The sequence below is a fragment of the Protopterus annectens genome, chromosome 9.part0, assembly GCF_019279795.1.
Source record: "Protopterus annectens isolate FY-2018-M chromosome 9.part0, PAN1.0, whole genome shotgun sequence".
Lineage (NCBI taxonomy): Eukaryota > Metazoa > Chordata > Ceratodontiformes > Protopteridae > Protopterus > Protopterus annectens.
The window spans coordinates 622,529,269-622,549,918 of record NC_056743.1 but is presented as its reverse complement, the minus strand read 5'-3'; the positions used below and the strand labels follow the sequence as shown (position 1 = coordinate 622,549,918).

The following is a 20,650-nucleotide window of genomic DNA, read 5'->3' as shown; positions in this document are numbered from 1 at the left end:
TTTCTTTCCATGGTTTGCTTTTTGACTTTTGCTTTTATTTATTTTCTTTTTATTTTCTTTCCATGGTTTGCTTTTTGACTTTTGCTTTTATTTATTTTCTTTTATTTTCTTTCCATGGTTTGCTTTTTGACTTTTGCTTTTATTTATTTTCTTTTTATTTTCTTTCCATGGTTTGCTTTTTGACTTTTGCTTTTATTTATTTTCTTTTTATTTTCTTTCCATGGTTTGCTTATTGAAAAGACTGTTAGTATAGCGGCCTGAGTATTTATTAGGTGTTTAAAAAAATAAGGTCTCCTTAGCAACTATGACAAGGAATGAACATAAAAGAAATGTAAAAGTGACAGGAAAAGTGAAAAACAAAACAGAATTTTCTCATTTTCCTTTATAAGCTCTTGCTCTTTGTTTAGTGTCTACTAAATAAACCTTTAGACTTGTTATGCCATTATAAAAAAACATCTTATGTTTTCTATTTACAGCATTTGAGGATTGGGCAGATGAACAGGATTTCTTTGATGAAAGTGCAATTGTGACTAGAACTGTCTTTCCTCAAAGCTGGTTGTGGAAAACAGTGAATGTAAAAGACAATGGTGAATACATGTAAGTATGGATTAATTAATAATAATAAATAGTGATATATGTCTGAATGTTTACATCATATTTAAAATGCATCACACACAGTTGTCCAAGTTCTTCTCACTTGCATTTTAGATGAAGATTTCTCATCAATTTACCTTTATACAGAAATGGCTATAGAACTGGTTAGTAAGAGGACAAAGATACATTTCATTCAGAATTTCACTTTCACACATACATGCATACATACACACACACATGCATGCACAAACACAGACAGACATGCATATGACATATTGAAGCAAATTCTAAGCAAACGTCAGTTGCCAGTGAAACTACCTCATATGAAGAAATTAACATTCCAATCTACCCAGCTTAACTTGTATTTGTGCTACGGAATCCAAGACAGCTACATTCAATTTAGTAATAATTCTCCGGTACACTTGGAACTAACTGATAATAGCTAGCTACCACAGTCCAAAATATCTTCAGTTTGACAGTGAAATCCATGTAACTCCAAAATGTATTTTATGTCCGGGTATGCCCCAGTGTGCCACTAAGGTCTTGATAAAAAATTAATCATATTTTTGGGGCCCCATTTCCCCCACCCTATTGACCCCTTCAGTTCTCCCACCGTTAGTATACCAGTACTCAAGGAGCAGGAGTTGAAGGCCATGGATATTTGCTGTCATTCAGCAGATGTTAGGAGACTTTTTGCATACCCCAAACTCCTCCTTTTTTGGCTGGAATGCACTGTCCAATGCTTGCTGTGCTGTACTTTGGAGTGCATACCTCTACTCATCAAAAATTCTAGCTACAGTACATTTGAGCCCCTTATTGGACTCACACTACCTGCACTTTGTAGTGGCACATGTGGAGCTACTGTGACAGGACACTGTCAATAGCTTCCACCTGAGATGTATAAGCCTGCATCAGCCATTCACCCCTGTTCATTGGTGGCCAGATCATCCAGTACACAGGTTGTAGCAAAACTTGCAAATGAGGCTAATTTTGCTGGATTAAAATGAAGTATAGTGGCTAGTCATGGTCTGAGTGTGGAATAGTCTAGCAAATGGAATAAATGTGTAGCTTTATGTGAAATAATACACCAGTCCAGAATGATGTTTCAGTAACCAAAACCTTTTCCTAATAACTTGAAGATGATGGGGAAGCTTGGTAGTCATAAAAGAACATGTCACTGTAGAGAATCAAAATATTGTGCAATTTTTAGTCATGATGTTCATCGAGCTTTTAATGCTGATATTGTACTGAGCTTAGGCATTCACAAGCTCTTAATGCTAATATTATAGTAAGTTTAGGCTTTTGCCAAGCTCTAACAGCTGATATTATACTGAGGTTAGGCATTCACCAAGCTATTAATCTTAATGCTGTAATGAGCTTTGGCATTCACCAAGCTCTTAATTCTGATATTGTACTGAGCTTAGGCATTCACCAAGTTCTTAATTCTGATATTGTACTGAGCTTAGGCATTCATCAAGCTCTTCATGTTGATATTATACTGAGCTTAGACATTTGCCAAGCTCTTAACGCTGATATTGTACTAAGCTTAGGCATTCACCAAGCTCTTAATAGTGATATCATACTGAGCTTAGGCAGTCACCAATCTCTTAATGTTGATATTGTACTGAGCTTAGGCATTCACCAAGCTCTTAATGCTGATGTTGTACTGATCTTAGGCATTCACAAAGCTTTTAAGGTTGATATCATACTGAGCTTAGGCATTCACCAAGTCCTTAATGTTGATATCATACTGAGCTTAGGCATTTACCAAGCTCTTAAAGCTGATATTGAACTGAGCATAGGCATTCGCCAAGCTCTTAATGCTGATATTGTACTGAGCTTAGACATTCGCCAAGCCCTTGATTCTGATATTGTACTGAGCTTAGGCATTTGCCAAGTTATTAATTCTGATATTGTACTAAGCTTAGGTATTCACCAAGCTCTTAATTCAGATATTGTACTGAGCTTAGGCATTCATCATGCTCTTAATGTTGCTATTTTACTGAGCTTAGGCATTTGCCAAACTCTTAATGCTGATATTGTACTGAGCTTAGGCATTCACCAAGCTCTTAATGGTGATATCATACTGAGCTTAGGCATTCACCAAGCTCTTAATGTTGATATTGTACTGAGCTTAGGCATTCCCCAAGCTCTTAATGCTGATATTGTACTGAGCTTAGGCATTCACCAAGCTTTTAACGTTGATATCATACTGAGCATAGGCATTCACCAAGTCCTTAATATTGATATCATACTGAGCTTAGGCATTTACCGAGCTCTTAATTCTGATATTGTACTGAGCTTAGGCATTTCCCAAGCTCTTAATGCTGATATTGTACTGAGCTTAGGCATTTCCCAAGCTGTTAATGCTGATATTGTACTGAGCTTAGGCATTTGCCAAGCTCTTAATAGGTTCATAGGTGTGAATTAGGCTAATGGCCCTGGAGCCTTTATAAGCTCAGCCCATAGAAGTGCCCTGACATTGTACCACCCAATGTTAGTTCACATTGCCTCTATCTAGTAGAGCCACTGGAGTGATCCCCAGGGTGAACTTTCTATTTCCCTCCACTCATCAGGATTTCTCTTGAAGAGGGCCAGTGAGGTGCTGTTTTTGACATGTATGGGGAGTGTATTCTAGAGCATGGGCAGTCTCTGGGTTATGAACCTATCCCTTCAGCATGTTCTGTTGATTGTGGTAATGAGGTTGAGGTCTCTGAAGTGTGTGGCATGGAGGGATTGGGATTTCTTTAGATGTAGCATTTCTAACAGAGCTGGGTCAGACATTGCTTTGTAAGTCAAGTAGAGATCGTCTCTTAGTAGACAATATGAGACAGAGAATAGCTGGGGTTTTTTGAGTCTGTTCATGTGGGACATGGGTCTAAGGCCTAGAATCCACTTCATGAGGTACATTTGTGGCCTTTCCAGGTGTTGCATGTGTCTAGTGAGGTACATGCCAAATGGGGCATTATACTCAATGACTGGCCTAATGAGGGAAGAGTAGAGAGAGATGATGGGCTCTTTCTTCGTGGATGCAAAACCCTTGGTAATGAGATGTGCCTCATAGAAGGACTTTCTGACCACAGTGGCAATGCGGTGGTTGAAGGAGAGGTTGCTGTTAACCTGTGTCCCCAGATCTCTTATAATGCCTTCAGTGTTCAATGGGCTCTCGTTGATGTGGCAATTAGTGGGAACTGAGTTTTTCCCAAAGGGGATGACAATGCATTTTTTGGCATTAAGCTTAAGGCCATGGTTTCGACAGCAGTCATTGATATCAGTGAAGCCTTTCTGTAGCTCAATAATGCTGATATTTACAGAGCTTAGGCATTCACCAAGCTCTTCATGCTGATATTGAACTGAGCTTGTGCTTTTGCCAAGCTGTTAATGTTGATGTTGTACTGAGCTTAGGCATTCTCCAAGCTTTTAATGCTGATATTGTACTGAGCTTAGGCATTCTCCAAGCTTTTAATGCTGATATTGTACTGAGCTTAGACATTCTCCAAGCTTTTAATGCTGATATTATACTGAGTTTAGGCATTCTCCAAGCTTTTAATGCTGATATTATACTGAGTTTAGGCATTCTCCAAGCTTTTAATGCTGATATTATACTGAGTTTAGGCATTCTCCAAGCTTTTAATGCTGATATTATACTGAGCTTAGGCATTCTCCAAGCTTTTAATGCTGATATTATACTGAGCTTAGGCATTCTCCAAGCTTTTAATGCTGATATTATACTGAGCTTAGGCATTCTCCAAGCTTTTAATGCTGATATTATACTGAGTTTAGGCATTCGCTAAACTCTTAATGCTAATATTGAACTGTGCTTAGGCAATCTCCCTCCCCAGGATAGGTGAGCCATCATAATTTGCTCACTCCCATCCTTCCCATACAGTCCATTGTGCTCTTGTGCCACTAGCTGAGCGTGGGTCATTTCAGGCAAAGTGATGGCTTTATGAATCTGTGCCATGAGATTGCAGTAATCTGTACATTTTCAGAAAAAGGAGGCATGCAAGATAACAGAGCTTAATGTAAAGTTTGGACTGACTATAACACATTTCATCAGAAATTCATATTTGGCATTGGTTATTATTTCAGTTACATCCTTTAGAATGTGTGGTAATTGTATCTTCTTAAAAGAGATTTGTATCAGGGTTTTAGGGGTTCAGTCCTGGCTGAGAACTTATAGACAAAGGAACTTACAGGAGGGGAAGAAACCAGCACAAGTCAACATGAAAGAAATTGACTATCCTTAAAAAAGATTTTTTGTCATATTAGGTAGTATCTAGTAACATTTAAGTTAATAATTATATTTCCTTTCTTAACATATTGCTGAGTGATATCACAACATGTGCTGTTAAATAATCTGAAATAAAATAAGAAACACATTAGTCTTTATTACTGTACATCTGGCAAATGTTCTGAAATGTAGTTTACCTCATTTATCCAGGTCTTGTTTGATTTTCTTTTTGATGTAGCTTATTAAGTTAATTTCAGGAAAAGTTTATAGGGTTATCAGTACAGGACTGGAAATTACTAGGCACCACCTATTTACTCAAAGAGTTACGATTTGCATTTGGAAATGTTTTTGAAGTAGGGAAATATCTGACTTATTTAGATTACATTTGCAGCTGAATACCATGTTATAAGAATATTTAAACAAGAAGAACAGGCACTGATCTCTGTGCTTTAGGAAGATATGTAAGGGTAACATCTACAGAGGTAGTGACTAACATATAATGTTTTTTGATATTAACATCAATATGTTCTTGTTGACTTATAATGCTGCAAAAATATTCTAAATAACTTCTGGAAAGATAAGCTGGAAGAGGAAGTCCCTGTTGAATGACAACACCAACAGGAATTCCTAACTGGATCTATACAATCTGTGTAGCACATCTCCTGCCCACACCAGTTTGGCCAATTTATTCCTCCAGTGAGGACAAGAGTCAAATGATTATTCTCCAGATAAGACAAGAGCATGTAGCCTATTTTGTCCTTCACAAGAGCTCAGTTAGCTATTTGTTTCCCCTTGAAGGTGAGATTCAGGTATGTGCGAGCAAGCTAGTTTGCCCATCAGGTGGCACCTTCAGGTAACTCCCTTCCTAAAGTGGCTGGTAGCTTTACAGAAGCTGCTGTTCTGGGAAGCTTGCTGAGTATGCCTCTTCACAGCCAGGACCACATCTCTGGCTTATGTGCAGTGTGAGATGCACTGTCGCAATAGCTGCTTCATTCAATCTCCCAGTACTCCTGTTGGAATCAATGGAACACCAGGTCAATCTCCACTCCTACCCCCACCCCCAGGATGAGAAAGGCAGAAACATCTGCTTACTGACATCATCTCCTGCCATAGCCGTTCCATATCCAAAGTTGCTAATCAACAGATCATCTGGGTTATAGTCAGAGCTGTATCCCTCTATCCCATGAGACTGAGGCTAGTCTCAACAGGATGCCTGTTATATTACAAACCACTGACAGACAGTCTTGATGAGATGTTATAGTAGTTGCTGCAATGGATCATCTGAAGTAGGTGGAGATGAGTGTATGGAGTGCTTTTGTAGAAAATATAGATCCTATCAAAAGCTTTGGCAGCATCCAATCTAATTTCATTATTATCGTTTTGGTTCTGATCCATCTTGGTAATACTGTATTGTCTTGCTTTGCAGGCGTAAAGTATAACTGCAAATGAGAAACCAGTATATTTGCTGTTTTTAAATCTCTTTGCAAAACTAGCTTCATATTCTTAACATTAGCATTAATATGTGAAATTGTGTGCCAGTTTCCGAATTAATTCTGGTCACTAATAGTTTAAAGGATAACTATGGTTTTGAATTAATTTAAATTTACAACACTGAAGCATGTGCCAAAATAAAGTTACATAATTTCGAGAAAAAAGTAAATGATTAACACAAGCACGACAGAAAGCCTTCTAGGCCTGGGGTTCTGCTTATTTTTTGATATGAGATCACACAAAATACTTCCACATTTGAAGCAGGGAGCTCTGTTGAGTTAGCTTGATCTTGGGAAATGGAAGGACCAGATTTTTTTCTTTAATGGCTAAGTTCAATGAAAACACATGCTCATCTTTGAGAGTGACTGGGGATTACCGTGTGCTTCATTGAGAGTGCACAGATTCACACAGTTTGCAAGCTTAAACTGAATGAACCAAACCAAGGACTCACTGCTAGACATTCCGTTTCAAGGACACAGAGTATAGTTAGAGGCTTCCTAATGTGAATTCCTTAATGGGAAACAAAGCAAGCTTCCTATGTATAAGGGGAAGGAATCTGCATGAAGTTGTTTATGTTTTTGGTTGAGAGATTAACTTTATGTAGGTTTTATTTTGTACTCTGGTTGTTTAATCCCTTGTTTTAGGGCAGACATGATTTGAATAAACTATTTACAGATAGCAACTGAACCGCTTGTAAGAATATCTTATAGTAACCTTCCTGTTGTACATTTAGACAAAAAGAAAGTCAATTTCTTGACATTTCTAATTATTTGTGCTAAACTGTACACCTCCAGGTCTGGAATAATGGTCCCAGAATATTCAGAAAAGTATCAGATAAAATCTATGTTTAACCATCAAATAACATTTCCAATGAACATCAAACCCTAACCAGCGAACATTCATTTTTTCCACCAGGGAAAGTAACTAGTTAGCCAACAATTCTCCATCTCACAAAATGCAGCATTTCAAACCTACCCAGGTAGGGGCTTCACCCACCACACTCCCCCAACTCTGTGACCAAATTACAGTGGGGAAAATGGCAGTGGGGCAGTGTGGGCCAACTAGTATTTTTTCCATTTGCTGAATGAACGTTCACTGGTTAGATTTCAATGTTTAGTCCTTCAATGGAAATGTTATTCGATGGTTAAACACAGACCTGCTTTTTTAGCCTAAAGAATAGAGACAGAGGCTTATATAAACTAGATTTCATAATTTAATGACTATCTGGAGCTACAAACATGATTAATGATGGGACCAAATTTTGAAAACTGAAATTCCTTGCTTGGAAATCCTGGGTATTTCCTGAGATATGCACACAATGAAATAACCGAGGCCAGCATTTTCTACAAGTGAAGCTGCAACCTGTGAATTCTGGTTTATCACTACCAACAAGCTTTTGACAGATGATACTTAAAACATTTGGAATTAATGAGATTTGTAATGCTGGCAGAAAAGTCCATTATTGTCCTGTAGTAACTGCCTTTTGTTGGGGCCACAGATAATTTGGAATAAAAATGTCTCACTTTGCAGCTACCTAACCTACTGTATTTATTAGCCTCTTTCTAAAAAAATGTAATGGATGAGATAAGCTATGCAGAGTTGAGGTGATGCTTATGGGACTGGACTTATTTATTTTTTCAAACAATATTTTGTGGCATAGCACATGGAAATTATCTGTAGAACGTATCTGGTATGCGGTAACAGCTTTCCAAGTTTCCTTGAAATGTATGAACATTCTTTCTACACAGTGACATTCTACTGAGAGAGAAATGGTTTGTTCTTGGTAGACATTTTGTTTGCACTGAATAGTCTGATATTTCCTCTGGGTACTGCATTCCCTGTTTCTACTCCGACTGCTGGGTCTGTACTCTTTCTTAAAGAATATCCTGTTAAAGATATTAAAATTGCTCAGTAAAGCAGAATGATCAATTTTGCAGCTATCGAAGTTTGTTCTTTCCATTCTGACTCACTATGTATATCATTATCAGGCAATGTAAAGACCGTGATTACAAATGTAAGCATTCAGTGATCACTCTGAGCTTACATCATAAGAAAAGGGCCGAATTCTGATCTGTACATGTCACGTTATCATTATCTCAATACCGCCAAAATATGTGTACCACATCACAGGCAGAGTTACTAATCTGGGTTTTACTTCTGTCATCTGTAAGGTACCAGCTTTAAAACCTTTAGAGACAGTATCAGGAAGGGTTATCAGTAATCTGCAGCCTGAATAAGAATATCAATCAGATACGGAACCATATGCATCAGGTGACATAAAGCTTTCAAAGCAGGGTTAGAGAGTACCCTTTTATATACCAGCCATTACCCTTGATTCTTATCTTGTGAAAAATAGCCACGGATTCAGCGTTCTACTTAGAATGAGAAGACGACAAATTAGTGACAGCTAGAGTGGTATATCTGTAATCCTGATCTGTCTCTTCCTGGGAATTCAGCACAAACTTGCATTATTTTCTGAGCTGAGGACTGTGCTCTGGTGCTTATAAAACAGACTGTGTCACTTTATGAAAGGACTCATTCAATGGAGGAATAATATATTATACTATATAGCTGTGACAGCAAAAACAGACAGGAAGAGAGAGAGATAATTAATATACCTAGTCGGTCAGACTAGTCATGATTCATCTGCACTAGTCATTTGAATGTCAGCCCAATGTCAAGATCCTGTAGTAGTATGCACTGCATTGCATGGAAGCATTCCTGCGGAAATCATTGCTAATCAGATAGCCTAAGTACATGGCTGCCACTGATTTCTGCACTCATATTGGTTCTCCATGCTAAACTGATATCATTTTAACTTGTGAGTGCAACAGACATTCATAGATCCTGAGCACGTCTTAACAATCCTACCTTGGTTTGTGATTTGCTGTGGAGCTGACTGTCTCCCACCAGGACACAAGTGCTCTTCTGCAATTGCATTCTGCTTGCTGAGCACACTCAAGCAAATCTGCAATCTGCGGATACCACTCCACCCATACAGTATAAGAAGGAATCAGTTTGTTTGTTTGTGTCTTTCAGCTTTTTCCCGGTTAGGGGTCGCCACAGCGGAACTCCAGTCCACTAATGATTAGCAGAAAATTTTTTATGTGCCGAGTTTGCCAGCCCTGACGCACAACCTTCAACGAAGGTGCACCCATTCATGCATGTCTCCACACAGAAGATGCTCTAGCTGAGAATCGAATGGCACAACAACTTGCTGTGAGGTGACAACGCTACCGCAGCACCACCACCGCAGTGATAAGAAGGAATCAGTACTGCAAAACTAAACAAGGATATACATTTTGAGCCTCAAGAGCAGGAGCACACTCAAGCAAATCTGCAGTCTGCGGTTACCACTCCACCCATACAGTATAAGAAGGAATCAGTACTGCAAAGTAAACAAGGATATACATATTGAGCCTCAAGAGCAGGGTCAGTCCACCCAGGCATTCTGCTTGTATTTTTTATGAGAGTGAAGCTATTACATTAGCAGTATTTCTTAATAGTTCTCAGCGTGCTAATAAAACTGACTGTTGTAGCCTTGTGCCCCCCCCACTAGTGCAGTAATCCTAACTGTCCAATAGACAGTATCCATTTAATTCAGATCCTTGTGACTAAATTAACCATCAAGCAGCCCTCTCAGTGCTTTCTGCCTTAGTTTGTATCACTTGGAGGCCCACCTGTTTATTTGCATCTCTTTACATTCCCCTTCATTGCTAATGTATCTCCCTACGCTAATCTGTGCACAAACTAAGCTAAGCACTTGCTCCTACAGTACTTATCACCTCGATACAGCACTCTTGTTATAGAAAGTACCCCAAAAAAAGCAAACCCCATTTCTCGGTCACCCACATCCCCAAAACCTTTCTTTAAGTTTTTCTGTCTATTCATTCTAGCATGTCGAGGGATCAGTTGCTAATATCCTCTCCTGATCAGCTGGTGAACCTGGGATTATTGAGGCAATGTTACAATTGCCTCATGTACACAGACAACCCTCTCCTCCTCCCACAAAACACAAATACATGCGAGAGATGCAACTATACGGCCAAACTGGAGGCTGAGCTCTCTCAACATAGGACTGGCAAGACCATACAGGAGGAGAAGGTAACCACACACAATATAGACCCAGTCTCACATAATACCATCACAACCTCAAATCATACACATAAACACACAAAGACATACTCGGAGGCTCTGATCAAAAATCTACCAAAACAGCAGAGGCCACCAAAGCAAACACCCAAACAACTACCACCTCAAAACACAACACCTGCATCACATAGATCACACAGTCAGAGTGTCAAGCAGTCACAGCCCTTAAGGCCAAACACTATGCCAGACACACTAGTCATTGGTGACTCCATAGTCAGACACACTGATGTCCCGCTCACCAGACTGAGTAAGGAGAAGGTCACAGTAAGCTGCCTGTCGGGTGCTAGAATCCGCCACATAACGCATGCACTCAGGTCTCTCAACAGCAGGTACAAGTATGACTCAATCATTGTCCACGCTGGTGTAAACGACCTGAGACGTACCTCCCTGGACTACATGAAAAGAGACATAGAGGAGCTCTCTGATTATGTAGCCCAGGCAGGTATGACCCTGACCTTGAGCAGTATCCTACCTTCACCAAGAATGATGCCACAATACAGAGATAAGATGATCAGTTTTAACAATTGGCTTAAACTCTGGTGTCATTCAAAGGGGATCCAATGTCTGTCTGCCTGGGATGACATGCTGGACAAGCCACGCTGCTTCGCAAGGGACGGCTTGCACTTGTCACCCTGGGATTCGGATTTTGGCAAAGGCTCTTGCCACCCCATAGTGCCTTTTTAGGCAAGGCTCAAATTCTAAACCTACCACCCTAGAACAAAACAAAGAAAAAAACTAAGGGTAATGCTGCTCAATGCCAGAAGTCTCAACCTCAAGATGCACGCACTCGAGGCCCTTCTCAGTATGAAGAACATCGATGTCTGTGCTGTGACAGAAACCTGGTTCAAGGCTCCTGAGAGCACCCCAGCACTATCAGGTTTTACCTCATATCATGCGTTCCGGCCTCAAAACCCGGACAATACCAAGAAAGGAGGAGGGGTATCCATACTCATCAAGGACACCCACACCTCAAGATTGGTGGCATCGCACAATGCATCAGAAACCATCCAGGTGCAATTAACCATAGGCAAGACTGCTATGCAAATTGTAGCATGTTACAGGCCACCCTCGCAAACTCAGGAACCTCACATGGCCTTCCTGAAAACACTGGAGGGAATAAATGTATCTCAACACCATCATACTAGGTGACTTCAACTACCCTAATATAGACTGGGAACACTACTCAAGCCCAAACACTCTAGCCCAAAAGTTCCTGGAATTCATAAACTCAAATGCCATGGAACAACTAGTCACCATCCCCACAAGAGGAGAGAACATACTTGATCTCATCATCACGAACATGGGAGCACAATGTTCAATGCCAGAAGTATACCCCTCACTGGTGAGATCTGATCACAAACTAATCTCGCTGGAGGTCCTCATCCCGCCCCACGCGAAATGGAAAAGAGCACAGTAGAGAACTTCCCGAAGGCCGACTTCACACTTCTAAAGACTAGTGTGGCCTCCTTTAAGGCCCCTGTGCCGGCGGTTAACATTACTCAAACCGCTGAATCACTTACAAATGCCTTCTACCAGCACCTGCAGGGCTGCATGGATCAGGCAATCCCAAGCAAAACAAAGACTCTTTGTACCAAAGGCAAGCGTCCAGTCTGGTGGACTCCAGCCATAAACAAACTCTACAATAAAAGGAGAAAGCTACTACAAGATAGAGCAAAATCCTTAAAAGGTAAGACACCGCTGATCACTATAAGTAAAAAGCTAAGAGCTCTCATAAAATCATCCAAAGCTAATTTTGAGAAAAAAATAGCTAAGGACTCTAAAGACAACCATAAAGCATTCTTTAGCTATGTCAGAAACCTAGGAGGAAACTCCCAGATATGCTCAGAATTAGTTCAAAATGATGTGAAGATTACTGATCCTACAGACATTGCCAACATACTGGCTGACAGGTTCAGTGCAAACTTCTCCCCACCCTCCCCGCCTAAATCTATACCAAATGATTGTAGCCCCCCAAACATCTCCAATGCTCAGGTGAGAACTGCTCTCTCCAAGGCAAAGAACACAGCATCCATGGGACCTGATGGTGTCCCCGGCTGTGTGCTCCATGAACTCAATGAGGAATTAAACCCACAGTTAGGACAGCTGTTTAATCTTAGTCTCACCTCGGATATACTCCAGGAGTGGCGCAGCGACTGTGGTCCCACTCCACAAAGGCGGTGCCTCCACCGACCCTGGAAATTACCATCCCATTAGCTTGACAAGCCTGATCTGCAAAGCCATGGAAAGGATCATAATGGATCTCATAAATAAAGACATAGGGAATTTGCAGACTTTGGATCCAACCCAGTTTGGCTTTGTCAAAGGCAGATCGTGCCTTTTAAACTTGGTTGACTTTTTTGAAACAGTCACCAAGGCCATTGACGAGGGGAAGGCAGTCCATACAGCCTACCTAGACCTGGCGAAGGCTTTCAATACAATACCCCACTCGGGTATCATTAAAACTCATCAACTTAAATGTAAACCCATACATTACAAGATGGGTTGCAAACTGGCTGAGTGACAGAACCCACAGGGTCAGAGTTGCTGGCGCCATGTCAGACTCTAAGCCTGTCACAAGTGGTGTCCCACAGGGCTCAGTCCTGGGCCCACTCTTGTTTGGCATCTACTTTTCCAAAGTACAAGCAAACACAGGAGGGTTATAGCTGACAAAGTTCGCAGATGACTGCAAACTGGGCGCCGTAGTTGAGAACACATCCGACACAGATATCCTTCAGAAGGGTCTCACAGAAACGGATAACTGGTGCCAGAGCCATGGCCTAAAGTTAAATGCCAAAAAATGCATAGTCATACCCTTCGGGAAAAATAAGGTTACCCCTAGCTACCACATAGGTGGCAATCCCCTGAACACAGAAGAAGTTATTAGGGACCTGGGAACCCAGGTTGACAGTAGCCTTTCATTCGACACTCATATTGCTAAAGTAGTTAGGAAGACCTTCTACATTGCCCACCTTATCATGAAGGGATTCACATCTAGATCAAGGGAAGTCATAGTCTCCCTATACTCATCACTCATCAGACCAATGATCGAGTACAATTCCCCATTCGGAATGTATCTGACCTGACACTTGCAGCAGCTGGAGAGGCCACAAAAGTTCCTCACCAAAAGGATAAAGGGTCTCAAAAATCTGTCTTATGCTGCACGACTGAAAGAACTCCAGTTATATTCAGTTGCATGCAGCTTACTCAGAGGTGACCTATGCCTGACATACAAGGCCATGTCAAACCCAGATTTGATGAATATGCTTCATCTCAAAAAATCTAGATCCCTCAGAGCCACAAGGGCGGGTGACTTAAACCTCGACACGGTTATTAATAGGACGTGCTGGAGGGATAGATTCATCACCCAAAGACTCCCTATGCTGTGGAACAAAATCCCGGTTTATGTGAGGCAGAGCACCTGCTGGCCTTGTTCAAGAGGAATCTTGACCAATGGATGGGAGATCGCAGATACACCCCAGGGGTTACCTCAGTGTCACTGCTCGACAGAGGCACAGCTAAATAATGGGCATAGTTTCTCCAAACTAAGGGGTGGCTTAAGCCACAAAACTATGGCTAGGCTTATAAATGCCCTCGGGCAGATAGCCTAGTATAAACCTATGAACCTATGAACCTATGAACTAGTTACTAATCAGCAAGTCAATGTAAAGACACACTCCCAACCTTAATAAAGTTTGCTGTCGCTTCTCTCCTTCACTTTACAGGTAGTTTGAATTCTTACTTACCCCCTCTGAGGCCTTCACTGATAGTGTTTCACTGATTGCCTCTCTGGTTTCTTTGCATTCCTCCTGGTTTACACCCCTTGTGCTATCTCCCTCCCCCAATACTAAGTCTATATTAGAATCCTGCTGAGCATGGAGCCACAAGTGCTCTTCAGCAATTGTATTCTGCTTGCTGGTAAGCCATTAGACCTCAGGAATTTGTTTAAAGTGTTCAGATTTGTAAAGTAATACTTACTTTTTACTCTTATCTTGGTGGGCTTTGCCCCGCTCCATTCACCCTCGCTAACGCTTGTGCTCTCCACTTCCCTGCACTGCCCCCTATTCCCTCCCACCCCCACTACCTCTACATTTATAGTAATCACAACCACAGCTCACCCTCACATCAGCTCCACCAATCACAGCTCCTCAAGTCAGATCACATTATACCACACCAACTTGCTCCACACAAACATACTCCCAATCACTCTCATTCCCATTAGGCATTCTTTACATCACCCACACTACTTACCCATCCACAAAAAGTGCAACCCTATAATTCCTATTCAGACCCCCACTTAGTACCATCTTAAACTTTATAACCATGACTATAACACAACTAAATCTAGTCTGTCTTCTCATAATTCTTTATAACACCACATGTTATCACTCTAGCAATATTCCTAAACTTAGTAGCACAACACTGCATTATGCACTCTCATATACAGACACCACACATTATAATAATATTTGCCCACAATTGTTCAAGAACTACATAACAAACCAATTTAGAACTAAACACATATGCTCTCATTCCTACTCCAGAAAAACACAATACTTTCTCACACTCCTCAACAAACTCCAACATCTGTATAAACATTTTAACACCAGGCTCACCATAAGTGGGGATATCCACCCCAACCCAGGCCCAAATCCATCCTGTCCAACACAAACTGCTCCAACACAAATGTTAGAACATAACACCCCCGCTGTCTTCATCCCGGGGCAAATCAACAACAGCAGCAAAACCAACCATCTTTTAATGCTAAATATTAACATTAGAAGTATCAAAAATAAAATACTTGAACTCCAAGCCACAATAGCACACTAGTTGCTTTAACAGAAACATGGCTAAATAAAAACATAGCTAACTCAGACGTCCTCCCTACCAGCTACAATATCATTAGACAAGACAGACCACTTTGTAAAGAGGGTGGAACTGCCTTACTGTATAAGTCCAGCTTAACTGTATGTCAATTACCAAACTCCTACCCCATCTCCAATAATTGGGACATACTTATCTCACAACTTCAACTTCACCCTAAAAAGGTCATCACCACAATTCTGATCTATATTCCACCTGGTAATACACCTGCTAGCCTTGAAGACTTCTTATCCTGGTGTTCTTCCACATACTCACAAGAAACCCTTATTCTGAGGGATTTCAACCTAGATTGGTTTACCTGCATATCAGAACCACCAAGTAATCTAATAAATCTCCATGGCTACCAGCAGCTAGTCCAAATTCCAACTAGATGTGATAAAAAATCTAAAAGGGAATCCATCCTTGACTGGGTCCTAACTAACAATCCCACATTGTACCCCCACGCAGGCAGTCTCCCAAACACCTTAAGTGACCACAACATAATATACTTTATACATAGTAGAACAAGCATATGCAAAACCACTAACTATATATCCACTAGAAACACAAAAAAATTCTCTCCTGAGGTCCTCAATACTTTACTCTGTAACTGTGACTGGACCCCCATAAAAACCCACCCACTTGACCAGGCTGTAGCATATTTCAACAAAACATTTCTACAACACCTAGACACTGTTGCTCCATTGCACAAAATCAAGGTTAGAACCTCTACAAACCCCTGGCTCAGTAAAGAAACCAAACAAATCCTCAAGTCGAGGGACGCTGCCTGGCTTTACTATAAAAAAAAAAAAAAAAACACAAAGCCTAACTAAGTACCAAGAACTGCGCAACCGTGCAAAAAAAATGCATTAGGCTGGACAAAATATCCTGCTACACAACATTACAAACTAAATACCAACACAACCCCCAAAACATTTTGGAAAAAATGTAAACCAGCTACTAAAATCCACCCAAAAGGCTACCCCCAAACCAACCACCCCTGACACTAAAGTTCCCATTGAAACACAATTCAACTCCCACTTTGTGAACTCAATTCTATCCTTAGTATCACAGCACAGTTCCTTCCTCACTATCCCCCCCAACACAAATAACACTAATACAAGCTTTACCCTCAAAACAGTTTCCACCACTTCAATCAAAAGCATGCTCTCCAAACTAAAAACCTCATCAACAGCAGCCGACCTACTCCCCAGCTATTTCTTGAAACTCACAGCAAATGCTACTGCTATCCCAGTCTCTACTCTCATAAACAGATCAATTGTTGAAAACTATGTGCCCAAACTCTGGAAAATATCCTATGTTACACCCATACATAAAGGTAGGACCTCCACTGAACTCAATAACTATAGACCCATTGCTTTACTCTCCCCCCTGGCCAAAATCCTAGAAAAATACATCCATACCATGATGCTAAAATATCTCCTAGACAGCAACATCCTGTCACCTACTCAGCATGGTTTCAGACCTGCACATAGTACCACTACAGCCCTCTTCTGCTTCACAGACACAGTAAACCGTCTCAAAAATGAAGGCCTGCAGGTGTCAAAACTTTTTTTGGATGTGTCCAAAGCATTTTAAACAGTCTTGCACCACATCCTGCTAAACAAACTAAACCAATATCACCTATCAAATTCCACTTTTACCTGGTTCCAAAGCTACTTAACTGACAGGTACCAAGCTTAAATTCTCTCTCTCCTCAGCTGCCCATAACTTTAGGAGTCCCACAGGGTTCTATCTTAGGACCACTACTATTCCCAATCTTCACAAATGACCTCCATATTTCCACACAGCATGCATCTATCATTCAGTATGCAGATGACACTACCTTAATCTGTGCTGCACAAAACATTCCCACCCTCCTGCAAACAACTCATCTAACATTCTCTGATGTTGAAAACTACCTAACCAAAGCCCAACTTATCATCAATCCAAAGAAAACTCAGCTTATGATTATAACCAGTTCTAACAAAAACACTGATAACAGTCAATTCACTATCTACTCCACAAATGCTACTCCAGTCGCTCCAGTGGCACATGCTAAGCTATTGGAGATAACCATAGACTCCCATCTAAAATATGATAGTCATCTCAACTTAGCTATTAAAAAAGTACATGCCAAACTGGGATCACTCTACCGTATCAAACCATTTCTTACCAACAACACAAGATCAGCCGTTGCTCGCTCTCAACTTCTATCCATCCTTCTCTATGCATCTCCCATTCTGACTAATCTTAACAAAACTGAACTAAGCAAAATGGAAGCCTGCTATAACAGAATTGCCCGCTTTGCTGCAAATTGCTCATATAGAACTCCTCACTGTACTGCTTTGAGACAGCTCCACTGGCTTGAACTGCCCAACCTCCTAATCTACAATCAGCTCTGCCTCTGTCATTCTATTACCTCCCCAATAAGTGTCCTGCCCTCAAAAACCTAGTACAACATCACTCAGCCAAAAGGCCTCTTAGATCATCAAGCAAACTACTACTAGAAGTCACCAACAGCTACAATAGCTTTGGAGATGCACTATATAGTAGTTCAGTAGCTAAAAAGTGGAACTCTGCCTCCACTAGCATTCAAAACACATCGTCCAAAGCCTCCTTTAAAGACCTCATCAGGCGACATCTCAGGGAAAGTTGGCAGTGCCATGATTGCTCCCCAGGCTAGTGAAAGCGGATAAGGTACACATACTAAACCTAGAGTACTTATTGAAAACTTTTCTCACAAACACTGGCTAATCTACAATGTATGCACTGTACCTGTATACTATGTATGTATTCTACCTATATTCCAAATTTCAGCTCTACACCACAAATCTAAGTACCTTTATTTTTAAATTAATATTTTTTTTGTTTGTTCTCTCCACTGTAACTGTTGATGTGCTGCATACCACTGTAAAAACATGTCTTTTGTAATTTGTGTGTATACTAATCATTGTCTAAATGTATCTGTAACTTTTCAATGTGGAGCTTTTCTCCCTGGGCCTCTGCTGAAAAAGGGCCTTTTCAGCTCAGTCAGACATCCCCGGTTAACAAATGTAAAAATAAAAATAAAATAAAATAATATTTAGTAATGATCCTTGGAAATCAGTATAACATTCCTCAGACTTCTCCTTGCTTGTTGAACTCTGGAAAGGCTTTTAATAAGAAATTATCTGTAAAGTTACAGGTTCCCAGACTGATTCTAGTTGCTTAATAACTTATATCAATACTCAGAACTTTACGTCTGTTTCTCCAGTGACCACTGAGGATTCTGGATGAGTGTCACAGTTTGAGAGAGTCTGATATTTTACATGTGGTGGTGAATTCGCTAGGGTCTGATACTAGGATCCACTCTAATAAGGAATTTGAAGTCTTGCTGTAATGTGTGAGGCTATTAACTAATTGGGTGAAGCTGTATAAGCTCATGCTAGATTTAGTGGAGTTAGAGGCTATGTCCAACCAATTCGTATTGACATCACCTAGCAGTATTTTTTCTTGTGGTATTGTTTTGGATATCCTCCAGTGTAGCTGCATAGTCACCAGGAGGGATATAGAGGACAGTAATAGATTTATTTATTTTTTACTTACCCTTTGTTGGTTGGGACATTGCCACTGGGCTAGTAGCTTCTTTTCAGGGTAGACCTGAGGTGGTAGTTATACTACTAGGGGAAATTTGACAAGAGCATAGGGAAACTCCTCCCCAGTCATTGTCATTGTGAGTTGGCCCCATTTTACAGGAGCACGGAGCACTTCCTGTTTCCATTCCAGGCACACAGATGGCCCACAGAAACAGGGAGGCAGATGGAGAGAGAAGGAGATAATGGAGTGGTGAGAGAAATGGAGGAGAAGGCAAATATCAAGACCAGAGAATGTGTGCATGGTCAGTGGAGATGTTTCAAAGAGTTCTGCTTGATGGAGATGAGTCAGAAAATGACAGATGTATAATTACAACTCTCCAGTTATGAGGGCTGCAGGATGACTTACTTAAAGAAATGATGATACAAAGTGAAACAGGAAATGAAGGAGATATTTCCTGGGGGATATTATGGAGAAAATAGAAAGGAGGATGCAGAGACATTCCTGAAGAATAGTGGTGAGATGGAAAAGAAAACATTTACAGAGAAAGTAAAAAAGGTAAAAGGGGAGTAGTAGGAAAGAAAGGCAGAAGAAAATGAAAAATGGAAGTATGTGGTAAGGATTCCAAGTAAAGAAGACAAAGAAATGGACAGGTATGAAGTGTGGGATAATTTAAGAGCTCCTTCTGGTGCAAAAGCACATGAGGTAAGAGCATTTATTTTATTAACAAATAGATATTTTGCGACATTATATTTGAGACTGTTTTTTCAATGGAAAATTTTCTTGGAGAATATGAAGAAAAGAAAGACTGTAACCCATTGAATCCTTATATCATAAAAGCATTTAACAGGGAAACAAAAAAGAAAATCCATGTACAATTTCGAACCGAGGTGGAAAGAGAGACTTTGAAAGAACATTTGAATACTTTATGTAAAGAAGTACTGGGCATTGCAAGGTTTATGACAGAAGGGATTTATGTACTGGTGGATGGGATTGTAATATTGTGTTAAAAATAAAATGATAACTGTGGAGAGAGATAGGGTTGTCGTAAAATAGTGGGGACAACTCAAAACATGTTTTTTTGTGGAAAAGAAGGACATTTCATAAGTAAACAAACCAAATACAAAAAACTGATAAAACCCACACACATACAAAGCTGCAGATATTTCAACAAATCAGCACCAGCAATCTAAAACTTGTTGATAAGCGCTTTCATTATATTCAGTAATAAAATTTCATCAGATAAACATAAAATGGCCTGACAACATTTAAACACACTTTCAAAATATCGTAAAACCAACACTTTCAAATCATGTGAGCAACTTAAAATCACGTGACAGCTGAATCATGTGAGCAACTTAAAATCATGTGACAGCTGAACCCCTGTGCAAATCCTAAGTCAAAGACAATAAAATTCACCGAGTTAAAAAGTAAATATACACAATAGCAACCCGGATACCTGAACAGATAGTTTTAAATAATTTTAAATAATTTTGAACTCTTGTCATTTAACTTGAATGCACACAATATTATAGTTAGAAACATTTTGATAAAACGTACTTAATGATGAATGAATAAATACATTTGTTTGTAAAAATGGCAGCAGTGTCATCTTTGCAATACTCTCAGTTTTAAAAGGCAGCTGACAGAAATCTGATCATTTATACCTGGCCAGGAATTTGCATTAAACATACGCTGGCAATATAACTCACATTCTTCTAGTTTAAGCAGCCAAGGACCACC

The 20,650-nt window shown here is 40.2% G+C and overlaps 1 protein-coding gene across 2 annotated transcripts in view; it reads left to right on the top strand.

The window, feature by feature from the left end:
* Positions 1 to 20,650, top strand: part of C4B (complement C4B (Chido blood group)) — an 876,141-nt gene that overhangs the window by 348,925 nt on the left and 506,566 nt on the right. For both annotated transcript variants that reach the window (XM_044083184.1, XM_044083183.1), the window contains exon 18: positions 477 to 597. In XM_044083184.1, coding sequence (XP_043939119.1) covers positions 477 to 597 — 121 coding nt within the window. The remainder of the gene's footprint in view (positions 1 to 476; positions 598 to 20,650) is intronic.